This window comes from Aricia agestis, chromosome 4, assembly GCF_905147365.1.
Source record: "Aricia agestis chromosome 4, ilAriAges1.1, whole genome shotgun sequence".
Classification (NCBI taxonomy): Eukaryota; Metazoa; Arthropoda; class Insecta; order Lepidoptera; family Lycaenidae; genus Aricia; species Aricia agestis.
In genome coordinates, this window is record NC_056409.1 from 6,063,993 (window position 1) to 6,077,631 (window position 13,639).

General features: G+C 33.3%; 1 protein-coding gene across 2 annotated transcripts in view; it reads left to right on the forward strand.

The window, feature by feature from the left end:
* The first annotated feature begins 2,194 nt into the window (after positions 1-2,194).
* The window catches only part of LOC121726676 (AF4/FMR2 family member 4), a 229,147-nt gene continuing 217,702 nt past the window's right edge, over positions 2,195-13,639 (forward strand). For both annotated transcript variants that reach the window (XM_042114140.1, XM_042114142.1), the window contains exon 1: positions 2,195-2,586. Coding sequence is in view for 1 of the 2 variants with exons in the window: in XM_042114142.1 (XP_041970076.1) it covers positions 2,576-2,586 (11 nt within the window). In the remaining variant the exon portion in view is untranslated. The remainder of the gene's footprint in view (positions 2,587-13,639) is intronic.

The following is a 13,639-nucleotide window of genomic DNA, read 5'->3' on the forward strand; positions in this document are numbered from 1 at the left end:
TCCATCCGTTGCGCATTGTGACATGATATCCGCCGTGCTTACGGTTTATTTGGATACGTTGTGCCTTATGTAGGTAGTGTAAGGAATTTTGTTTTCATTTTCTAATAAAACTGTATTTATACTAATGTTGTTTTATTTATTAATAGTTATTTTCCCTCTACCTTACTCCTTTAGCGCTGCTACTTTTACAGTAGACTATAAGGGAGCCATTCATACCCTAAAGTATTTAGTTTGTTACACCCTAATATTATTATCGTTGAAGTTTGCGAGTGCGGGGATAATATCTAGCTGATACCAATGAGACCCCTTCATATAAAAAATAATAATTAATGAGTGTCCTAAATGATGCAGATGCTCTGCCTCTTACCGATAAACAGGCAACGACCAGCTTTTTTCTCCTCTGTGTGCTCTAAATCTAATACCACCTGTTACCATTTTTTAACCGAGGCCGACTTCAAAAAGAGGAGGTTATTAATTTGACCCGTATGTATATTTAATATTTAAAAAACTGCCTGAATTATGTTAGTCTATATCAGCGTATGAACAAAATATGTGCCAAATTCCAAAAGTGTATGTATGTATGTTTTATGTTTGTGTTCGCATAACTCTGGAACTACCATACTGATTTTAGTATTTTTTTTTGTTGTATTAGGGATTGTTCAACTTAGGGTATAGTGCAAGTTTCATCAAAATCGGTTCAGTAGTTTTGGAGGTAGGGAGTTTTAATTCTCAATTACGTACAATTTTGAAGTCGGTTTTATCTTTTTAAAATAAGTATAGTTATTCGCAAACTAATGAACTAATTCGCTATTTCTTGGCTATTTCACATGGCACACAGTACGTATTCAAGTGAAAATTTAATATAATGACCATTCTTTTATTACTCTTATAGTGCGTCAAGAAAGTGAAGAAATTAAAAAGTGGCAACATCGTAGTGTCATCCCTTTTTTCTTACTGCCGTTAATTTTCCGTTTTAACCACATTTCCTCTGTTTCTTCGGTCCTATTAGTTTGCGTGATAAAATAGCCTATAGCCTTCTTTGATAAATGAGCTATCTAACACTAAAATATTCTTTTATCGGACCAATAGTTCCTGTGATTAACGTGTTCAATCAAACAAATAAATATTTTTTAAATCGCTTGACAAAATCGAATCTTGATCTAAATGACTATGAAAAGTACCAATGGTTCATAATAGGCTTATAATCATGGGACGCATATAACTTTATAAGGTATAATATGGTAGTGATGATGAATGTAATTTGCATAGTAGCATATGCTTTCCGTTCTTAAAGCAATGCAAAGGAGTTCTCTCAGCACCTTCCCAATCTAATCATGGTATAAGTTCGTGCAAAATCTTACTTGTTGATTGCATATGCTTAGACTACTTCCCACGAAACCGAAGTTCCCTCGATTAGTCATGGCTCCCAGTATCAGATCACCACTTTTGTGAGTATAATACCAAATTCTAAAAAAAATCTGTACGCCAAAAGAAAAATTTTGAAAATCGGTTCACAAACGGCGGAGTAATCGTTGAATATAAAAAAACGAACATAACACCTCCCCCATTTTGAAACTCAGTTAAAATTGTAGCCAATGTGTTATTCTGATGTTTATGCTATATTATTGTAAAGTTTCATTAGGATACATTCGGTAGTTTTTGCGTGAAAGAGTAACAAACATCCATACATCCAAACAAACTTTCGCCTTTATAATATTATAAAGTAAATAAAGTAATAAAGTATATAAAGTAATAAAGTATATAAAGTGTAATAAAGTAGGATTAATTATATTCTGTTTACTAAACAATGCTGGCATGTCTTGTATGGCAAAAGCCTTTATTATAGATGGGGCCTTAGATTGATTTGAAAGGGATGACACTACGATGTTGCCACTTTTTAATTTCTACTTACTATGTACGAGTCCTACGAAATGACGCCCTACAAAAAAAATTGGTTCAATATTATAAAAGAATTATTTTGAAAGCAATTTTCTTTTTGAATTATTTAAAATTTATTCGTAATCTCAAATAAATAAAATATATAGTAATAGTTATAAAATTTACATTGACATTTAGTATATTTTAACAGTGTTACCATTAAAATAAATGACTTCAAAGTAGGCCATTGTTATCTGTAGACTGTAACCGTAAATTTGTATGTGTGCGTGGGAATGTGTACAAATGAAATCGCACGTACTTGCGAGTGTGCAACGTCGCGAGTGTCTAATGAATGATTTTTGCTTTGTACGTTTTTATTTTTATAAATAACCAAATAAGACGATGTAATTAAAGTAATAACGTCAAGTGATAAGAATTGTGATATGTCGTTGTTATAGCCCTGAAAATATGTAGTGTTTTCTTTTATTATGTGATCCCGTGCAATAACTCGTCACTTTGGTTGTTTGTCAATGACGTCTGCGTTTAGCGCAACGAAAAGTGGAATTATAGTTTGATTATGACAACTAGTGCAAACATAAGTATTTTAATTGTGATATCCAATGCGTGTATATAAAATGGATAAGTGTTTTCCTACTCATAATATTTCTACAACAGTTGAAGCCATCAGAGGTGGCTCATGAAGAAAGGGTCAGTATACCTTTATTTGTTTACTAATTTATTAGTACTATTAATACCAAATATAAGTATGTTAAAAGGAAGGCCATAGATGCTTCTCCATAATAATAAACGTATGTTAACGTAAGGTTATAGGTTATGCTTGTTACTACTGTTGTTTATTATCGTATGACAAGCTGAGTGGTGCGAAACTTTTCCTGAGTAAAGTTTCTTGGTGTATTTGTTGGGTGTTGAGGTTAACGTCGATGGCATATTCTAGGAGTAAAAAGATAATCGTATTATTGCACTTTTGTTACTTTAAGTAGTGAAGGGAGTGAGAGAGATGGCGAGAAGGCAAAACTAGCAACCTAGAGCGAGATAGTGCTCTATAGGGAAATATTTATGTTACATACTAATCAAGTACATTAATTATTATCAATCACAATATCAACTTTATATTATAGTATCAGATAATAATTATGAAAATTTAATATTGTTATCTTGTTACATTATCTAGTGCACCAAAAGTAATCTGGTTTACCAATTTTTACTTCCTAACATGTATCTTAAGAATAATTAAAATGAGTCGTAATTGACTAAATCCCCATAGATGACCTGTCCGGCAGTATGATTTGAATATATTTACTTCAACATGAACATGGCCTTTAAGAAAAGAGCATATTCCCTCTTAAAAGTTCGCCAATGCGCAGTGCAACTCTTCTGATGTCATAAGTGTCCACAGGCGATGGTAGTTGCTTTCAATAAGGTGACCCGTTCACTCCCTAATTTTATAAAAAAAAAAATCCAGTCAGTAATGCTGTTACGCATAACATTAACATTACGCATTTTATCTAATAACATTTAACAGCAAAATAGCAAGTGATTCCTAAAGTTTTGACTAATCAAATTGATATTGATTTCACTTTTTGTGTGAATACCAATAATTGCATTGTTGAAACAAAACCAAAACTATATTAGTGAAAAATGATTAAATCAGAATTATTGTTTAGTCAAACCAACAGCTTTTAAGTTTAAATTTTCTTAATTTTTGTGATGCATTATCTTGAATAAACCATACATATAACTGTAGCTTAATATTGAAAACATCTTCCCTGCATGCATGTGCGTTATAGAAATAATATGTAACAACAAGTATAATAACCAATTAAAAGAGTTACAACATTGGTCTTTCACTTTGTACAGCTTGTCCGTCACCAAAACAGTTTTATATTATAAATATGATTATGACAAACCAGGGCCATCATTGCAAACTGCTTAAAACCTAACTGATTAAAATTTTATTTAAATCAATAAGGTAAGCCCTCTTAATACTTATTTGCAGCATTGTTCTCATAGAAAAAGTTGTTCATTTTGAGGGGCTCATTTGATGGTTTCAAGGATAGCAGTGTTTACACTAACATCTTGTTACATATATGTATTATTAAGTAACCTTAATTTTTGTAACATTTATTGTATTCAAATTCAAATGTAACTTAAGCATCAATGTTTTCCAAATAAGTCCTCAAAAAAATTTAGTTTGAACTATGATTGTAGTCAATTTGTGTTGTTGCTAATAATATTTTACAGGTTATCTATGATCAAATATCAATCAGAGTCCAAGACTGGGTTGCACCAGCTAACTTTAACTTTAACTGTAAATTTATCTTACAGTATAATAATAATCCTTACCTCCGCTCATATGTGAATTTCTCCGGTTAAAGTTAAGGTTAAAGTTAAAGCTAAAGGATACCATATTTAACTATAAAAATAACTTTAGTTAAACTTTAACTTTAACCACACCTCTGGTGCAACCCAACCTTAGACACTTTGAAGAAATAGTAGTTAAAAAGTTGCCTCCAACTCCCAAAGTACAAAAAATTAATCAATCTTAAATGCTAAAAATCTGTACATGCTTTACTAAAGACTACCTAAGTTTTACCTACAAAAAAATCATAAACTTATCAATATTTTGTACAAAAATCTATGTGTAATTTTACAAAGAAGATATTTTATAAAATATTGATAAATTTATGATTTTTTTCCTTGCTATTCTGGCACTATACCAGAGTAGACAGAGTTATAGAGTATACCGACTTAGAACTGATGTTGAAATTTTTAAATTTAACAAACGACGTACTATGACGAAAATCGTCGCTAGGGTTGTTAAATTGTTACCTACGAATTTAAAACTATGACATATTCGCTGGACGTGTTCCTCTTTGGTCGTATTGTTGTTTGTGTTTTGGCACATGTGATTAAAATTGTCAGAATCCAATTTTGAAATCTTTATTTTAAATATTTAAAAATAAATTATATCAGCCAGCGCGAGGCACATTCCGTTCATAATCCTTGTGAAACCCGACGAATTTGACAGATATTGAAACCTGTCCGTCTCTTTGCAGTCGAACTACTGGTAGTTATGTCTGTTGTGACTATACTTAATATATTGTTTTTTCTATAATACCTTGTATTAAAACACTTTGGTACATAAAGTACTTGATATATATTTACGAAACCGGTTTTCCATTGACATTTTGGACAAGTGAATCACCTTGACTGTTATATAATTTGATGCCCAATATGTTTAAATATATTTACAAGACAAGACATTACTTATTACTTAATGTAAAAATAAAATATTATAATATTACTTAAATATGTATTTTGTTTGTGATATAATACAACATTATGGCACTATTCATTAACTAAATTGCTTTTCCCTATTGTAAAATCTTTCATTAAACCATCAATCCCCAAGCGGCACCCGGCTGTCGCATAACAATTAAAAATCTACTGTGTCTGCGACTCCCACGATCAAGGTATTGATTAATGAGTCCTTATACTCATTTATCATTCAAATTTTTAAATAAATAATATAATACTATATACAGAATGTTTGTTATTGCTTTATAATAGCAATATTCATTCTATAATTTTAACATTTTTCAAGTCTGACATACCATACTAGTCTTAAATATTTTAAGCTGAAGAAAAATGCAAGTAAAAAATATGTTCACTCAGGTTCTGTGATAGGTAATGTTCCCTCAATTACAACAATAAATACAAGTTCATAAGTGGCCGTGGTCCTGGTATTGATCCAGTTGAGCTGACCCATTCATACTGAAGCATGGCCTACATTTAAAAATGGCATAAAAAATTGCAATGACAATTTGGAGCTAACTTTCTAATATAATACTTATGTTTGTGCATGAGTATTAAGTATGTTCATATTAAAATGGATTTTTCTTTTAGCTTAACCCGCAAGAGTCAGCAGGTTAAGTTAAAAATCCAACAAGTCTGAAAATAAAGGCTATAAATAAATAAATAAATAAATATTGAAATGCAAATCATTATAGCTACATTTGTCATTCAAATTACATAGAGATTGATGATGATTATAAACAAAGACAATCTAAAGTTTAGTTTCTAAACTATACAAATTTAAATTAGACAAATCCTTGAATGTGTGTTTGCATAATGCACCATTCAATGTATGATCATAATAGATGGCTGGTTCAAATTAATAAATTTTACTGGAAACTCAAATATTCAGTATGTTGTTGATTAATACTCCATTGTTTCATGCTGCTAACTGTCAAAGCTAACCTACTTTCTTGTTGATAACAACTTTGGGTCAAATGCTTTGAGTTGAATGAATAATTTAGTTTGAAACTAATATTGGATAATTTCGCTAAGTACCCCGTTTGGAGTGTTAAATTATGGAATTCTCTGTATTATGTTTTATAAGTTGGGAGAGCTGTGCTGAGTGAGAGAGGCTCGACAAGGTCATTATCAATGTATCAGGGTCTCACAGAAAATCGGCGAGAAACTACGAACGAATGAACAAATAAAGGAAGTGGGAATTTCAAGATACAAAATTTTTTATATCTTGAAATTCCCACTTAATAACTTTAAATTATCGGTCAGTTATTTAATTTAAAAAATGTTATTAATAATTGCATTATATAAGGGTTTTTCATATTTGTTCTTTTTTTTTTCATATTCGATAGATTTTAAGAAGAGTAACAATAAATCCCTATTAAGTTTTTTATAAAAATGTATATTTAAGGTGAAAAAAAATAATTACGAAAATGTTGTATGGGAAAGAATCTTTAAATAGATTTTTTGCAAAAACTACTAAGTCATTCTGGTTCATTTTTGAAACAAGTAAAGTTCTAGTGGTATATAAGGTTTAGAAAAAAAATTACGAAAATTTACGTGCAGCTTTTTGCAGTAGAGGGGTTCAAAATTTTGAAATAATTTCTTAAAGAGTAACAATAAATCCTTATTAAGTTTTTTATAAAAATGTATTTTTAAGGTGAAAAATAATAATTACTAAAATGTTGTATGGGACGGAATCTATAAATATATTTTTTGCAAAAACTACTAAGTCATTCTGGTTCATTTTTGAAACAAGTAAAGTTCTAATGGTATGTAAGGTTTAGAAAAAAAATACGAAAATTTACGTGCAGCCTTTTGCAGTAGAGGGGTTCAAAATTTTGAAATAATTTTACGAACCTTTTAGGTGTGGAAAAAAATACAATTTGATAGATTTCCTAAAGAGTAACAATAAATCCTTTATAAGTTTTGTACAAAAATGATGTTTTAAGGCGAAAAAAAACAATGGGCATTGTCCGAGAAACATTACATGTACTTTTAAAAAGCAACAATACTTATTTGTATTTACAAACATGGATAACAAAAACAAAATTAAACTAAAATTAACTACTGACTAAACTATAGTAATTATAATAAAATAAAAATTATTACACACACTAATAACTCAAACAATTTCAAATGAAACTTATAAATCAACAATAATAAATAATAATCAATTAAAGCAACGCGCTTTACAAACATAGTGGATCTCCAATGCTATCATCGCCTTGTAATGACACAACTTCACTTTCTTCGTAATCTTCAGCTGATAAAAGAGGACATTCAAGCAACAGGTCGACTGTGTCTGGATGAAATTCTTAGTGTTTATTTTTAGACAACTTTGGACGAATGTGAGACAAATATGAATCAGAGCTTATTAAAATAATTAAATTAAAATAAAAAATAATTAATAAAGACAAATATGGATCGGAACTTATTAAAAAAAAACGCAAATAATTCAATCACTTTTTTTAGTATAGCGCCGTCCTCTTCTGTTCGGCAAACACGGCCAACGTGTAGAGGCTGCTTAAAAGTTATTGAACTAGTAGTTTAGACGCTATGAGGACACATTGATAGGCTTAAAATTATACTTTCTTTTATCATCGTCGTAGTCGGGTAAAAACCACTTCATACCAGCTCATTTGCGACAGATAGAAACTGTCCATGAGTGGCCGCCCTTAATCTGAACTCTGAAGTAAGAAGGCCGACAGCGATCGATTTTTAATCGAAGATGCGAAATCGAACTAGTAAAAATACTTTTATCGATTTTGCAGTAATAAAAGTGTAAGAAGTTCTATCACAATAGATTTGCGAAGAATCGGACCGAGTAAAGATTCTCCAGTAACAAGTAGTCTTAACTTATGCTCAGAATAAAGAGTTAAAAAGTTTCATCTATATTGTAGCTAGGTTCTTCATTCGTTATCATATCACTTTCGGCTTTTAGTTTATTCTTAAAATAACTAAAGTACTTGCTTATTAATAATAATTACATACTTATTAGACTCAATCCGTAAATAAAAGTTAAAAGACAGTAGTAAAAGAAAAATAGCATATACTTCATTTTTACTTCTTCATCTCGACTCGTTGCTGATTTTGTACTTTTACTGAAAGTGTTAATATAAAAGGTTATTATTACCTATTAGTCGGTTGTGTCTCGCGGCGACTAACGACTAATAAGATCGGCATGAAGAAGATTGCACGCAGGCGGCAGGCCCGAGATCGGCCTTGCCCCGCTACTCCAGATTCACGTCGTATACTACTTACATTACTACTGCACCAAACTATACTGTACTCGGCGAAACATGGCGGTAGCGGTCATTGACTCCCTATCAAAAACTTGTCATGTCATATATTGTAGTTAAACCACGATTGACAATGAACTATCTTGTGTCAGATGTTGTCATATTATAATATAGTTGTTTGACAGGGAGTCAATGACCGATACCGCCATGTTTCGCCGAGTACAGTATAGAATACTATTTAGTACTAGATGTCCCGGTGAACTTCGTATCACTTTAAAACCTTCCCTGGACTTCTTTATAGCACGAAAGTAAAGGTCGTAAGTCTCAAAACTGTTTTTAATGATTACTTACAAATTAAATACAATAATAATATTTCCGTTAGTCATTATTTTATAAAGTGTGTGATTGTAGTAGTGCAAGTTATTTAACGATAGTAACTCAATAAGTGTAACAGATATTTGTTGAAAAGCCCAGAAATATTCATAAATTCGAAAAATATAGGTAACTATAGTGTCAACATAAGTGAATCGTGTTTTGATGTTTTCCGTTAGGCAAATATCAGATAAATATACAATGATTAAATAAATCTCAATTTCATTTAAGTCAATCGTCTTCCGGGATCGTACCTAAAACTTATTAGAAAACACAGCAAAATTTTACAGCCCGCTCTTAAGCGTAAAAACTAAAGAGGTAATAGACAGACATACACACTTTCGCGTTTATAATATTATGTTACATAATATTAATTAGTCAATGCACTCGCAAAAAGTTTGCAGTAGTACTTGGTAGTAATCTGTATTATCACAGTAAAGAGTAAGGACTAAAGATTAAATAAATGATTTTCAGGACAGCTTTTCGCCCGTGATAGATTAATCTCGTGTTTGTGTTTTTTCATAAAGCAACGTGTATGTTTTATTTTTTGAATAATAAAAGAAGCAATATATCAACGCTGTTATCATAGAAAGACATTTTTCAAAGCGTCAAGTTAGTCGGTGTACTCATTTCTTGCCGAGTAAACGTAGCGAGCTCATTTATAGAGATTTAGTGCGGGTCTCGTGCGAGTCTCGTTTAGGAATTGAGATATAAATACAATTCATCATCAACAGCCTGCGTATTTCATTCTCGGACTCGTCCACTCGGTCATCGAGTCTGTTGCTGGACCTTTGGATGAACTTTGAACCTGACCTGATTACAGTGGGTCCGAAGTAATTTTATATTTTATATTCAAACATGAAAGGACGACTAGCTAGTGTCTATACTCTATGGACAAATATTTAATCTATTATATTTTGTTCATAATGTTATTTGGTTCCTTTACATACATATTTCAATTTTCCATAGAACTTGGCACTCATTTAGATCAACATCCTTTTTACGGCGAAGTCCATAGACAAGAATAAGTTTGTATGGAACTTGGCTCTCCATTTTTACATTTATGTTTTTGGTGGGATTACATTTACTAAGAATCTACTACCTTTTCTCGATTAAAAATAAAGTATACCTGCTAAAAACTAAACTGTAAAACAGTAAATCTCTGGAATGAACTGTCGCCAGCGGTATTTCCGGATCATTACGACTTGCAAACCTTCAAAAAGAGTGCATAAATCTCAAAAGGCCGGCAACGCACTTGCAACTCTTAACCTTAACTGATGTTGCGAGTATCCGAGTAGAGTATATATAGTTGACGTGGGAGAGCCATGAGCCATGAAATACCACGTCCTCACACAAAACCGGCGTGAAACAGCGCTTGCGCTGTGTTTCGCCGAGTGAGTGAGTTTACCGGAGGCCCAATCCCCTACCCTATTCCCTTCCCTACCCTCCCTTATTCCGTTACCTTTCCATCCCTACCTTCCCCTATTACCCTATTCCCTCTTCAAAGGCCGGCAACGCACCTGCAGCTCTTCTGATGCTGCGAGTGTCCATGGGCGACGGAAGTTGCTTTCCATCAGGTGACCCGTTTGCGCGTTTGCCCCCTTATTTCATAAAAAAAAGGTTGCTTTCCATTAGGTGACCCGTTTGCTCGTTTGCCCCCTTATTTCATCAAAAAAAAAATCATCGGCGACGGTACTTGCTTTCCGTCAGATGACCCGTTTGTCCTTGTTTGACCCCTTAATTAAAAATAATGATAAGACACCAACTCGAAACATGTTTTAAATATAATTCATACTAACAGCTACTGAATTTACTATGCTATCATAGATTCAGTAGTAATAGCGCCTACAATATCAAGAAATGTATATCAATATCTTAAGCTATTAATTACTTTTAACTGAACTTATCTAGATTTAGTTGGCAATCGATTACGTGTTGTAATGTGTCCGTTGTACGTGACCTATCACAATTCATTTCGTCTTTCGCTGTTTCTTCACATTTAATTTTATGCACACTCGTTTTGTACGTTCGTTAAAAACTCTCAATCAGCACTCGTTAAACTGTTGCGTTTGATGTTTTTAAACAAAAGAGCGAAGGCGTGTTTTTGCTACCTACATACAGACTAATCTTATATCTTTAAACGAGCAATTCTTGTATATATAATATAATTGGAATCTCGGAATCGGCTCCAACGATTTTTATGAAATTTAGTATATATACAGGGTGTAACAAAAATAAGTGATAATACTTTAGGATGTGTACGTGTTCCTTGTAGAGAGTTCACTGTGAAAGTAGCAGCCCTGAAAGACCTAAAAAATTGTTCACTTTTGTATGGGGAAACTCGTGCCGCTCGGGCCTTTGCCCATACAAAAGTGAAAAAAATTTTTCGTCTTTCAGCGCTGCTACTTTCACAGTGAACTCTCTACAAGATACACGTACACACACTAAAGTATTATCACTTATTCTTGTTACACACTGTATAGGGATTTCGAGGGCGATCGATCGATCTAGCTAGGAATCATTTTTAGAAAATGTCATTTTATTTAAATGCGAAAGTGTGTCTGTCTGTGTTTTTGTTACCTCTCCATGCCTAAATTGCTTAACTGATTGAGTCCTAGACGTAAATATTTCTTATCCTGGGAAAATGTACGGTTCCCGCGCAAAAAACGACTTACCGCAACGGAGAGCTGGGTGCCATCTAGTTGTTTTATTTTTTTATTCAGAAAACTTAAAGCTTGCCAAAACATAACTTTATGGTCATCCAATGACTGTAAGATTACTAGGTGTAGAAATAGATCAAGTAGTTATAACCAGATTGCGAATTGGGCATACAAACATCACCCATATTCACAATATTACTAAGTTTACACTTTTCTTTCTGTTTTTCACCTCCTTGTTGAATGTTTGTCCTATAATGTTGAAAAAAGCTATTGTAAATTACCTACCGATCTAAAAGAATGTTTAAATGATGAAAATGGATGTATTAAAACTCTAGCTTTTTTGGAAATGATAAATTTATACAAATGTATTTAAGTCTTCTGTAATGTATTCTATGTTGTGGTCGCTAATGACCCTGATGTTAAAGCGACCTTAAAAAAATAAAAAAAATAAAAAAGATTACTAGGTGTTGCCCGCACCTCATTCACGTATATCACGCGGAAATCTCACATTTTCCCAGGCCTTACCAAAGTACTGTCATACCAATTTTTATCCCAATGACCTAATCTGTTCATGTACCTAGTTCAGGCGTGAAGAGGTTACATACAGACGGACATGATTATTTGATAAATTAATTATTGTTATGTCAAATAATGAGTTACTCAGCTAAAAAGTTTTATACAGCATAGAGTCGTGTTTATAATCAAAGAGTACTAAAGTATATTACGAGTATAAAACGAAATACCTCCTCATAATATCCGGATCGGCAGTCGAGGCTCGAGGCACGTCCTTTTTTGTTTCGACTTTTACGTTTTTTATCCAGCTCTTGAGGATATTGTTTTGCGGATATGATCGCTCATGTAATTAATGAGCTAAGTGGTCGTGTTAGAACTTATATGTGAATACCTGAACGTCTGTCTGTAATTACTTCTGCGTAATGTTTGACGTCATAATAAAACTGGACTGCTGACCTCTAAACCAAACACGTAGAAATTCGGACATTAACTATACCTATAAGTTATTTTTTATTTACGAAAATATTGCTACATTGCCCTTATCGCATACCAGTAGAAATAAGAGTGAAAGAGACAAAGAGGTATAATGTCAAAGGCCGAATTGCTAGGTTTTCGTTGACCGGTAGATATAAGGTTCGGCCTCATATGGAATATTGTTCTCATCTCTGGGCAGGGGCGCCAAAATACCAACTGCTCCCTCTGGATCGTATCCAACGAAGGGCTACTCGAATTGTTGACTGCCATAGTGTTTCAAACAGCTTGGACCCCCTGGAATTACGCCGAGATGTTGCTTCACTCTGCATCCTCTATCGGTTGTATCACGGGGAGTGCTCTGAGGAATTGTTCAACTTTGCGCTATCGTCCCACGCGAAATACATACCATCCTCATCACCTTGATGAGTGGCAGTCTTCCACAGTGCGTTTTTCGCGTAACTTTCTGTAAAACTCTGGAATGAACTGTCACCAGCAGTATTTCCAGACCGATACGACCTGCAAACCTTCAAGAAAAGAGCGTATACCCTCTTAAAAGGCCGGCAACGCACCTGCAGCTCTTCTGATGTTGCGAGTGTCCATGGGCGACGGTAGTTGCTTACCATCAGGTGACCCGTTTGCTCGTTTGCCCCCTTATTTAATAAAAAAAAAGTATTTTTGTTGGTGTTCAAGTGTCCAACCATAATTCGTTTCACAAAAAATATTTTTGGACAAATTTAAGAATTCGCAATTTTGACTTACGCAGAGCTAATAAATTGTGTAGGTACTTGATCCTAGCGGAAATGGTGGAGAGTTGATGATCTGCTAACTTTATTGATCTATTACTGCATGTCTACAGGAAACTGTGATTTCAATTTTGTTCACTTGTGGGTAATGTGTATCACTTAGGCCATTTGCCCATAGCCACCGTCACCGGGACTTCCTTGACAAAAATTCAAATAAAATGCCACTTTATGACCTAGAAGATAGAATTCATTTTCCAACGACATTGGTCTAGCTACCCATGCCGTCGCTGCTTTGTAGTGGCGTAGAGCAAAATGAAACTTATAGCCTAGGTCATAGAATGGTATTTTATTTGAATTTTTGTCGGTGACGTCCCGGTGATGGCGGTGGACTTGAGGCGGATACCATCTTCCGCAGACGTTTATT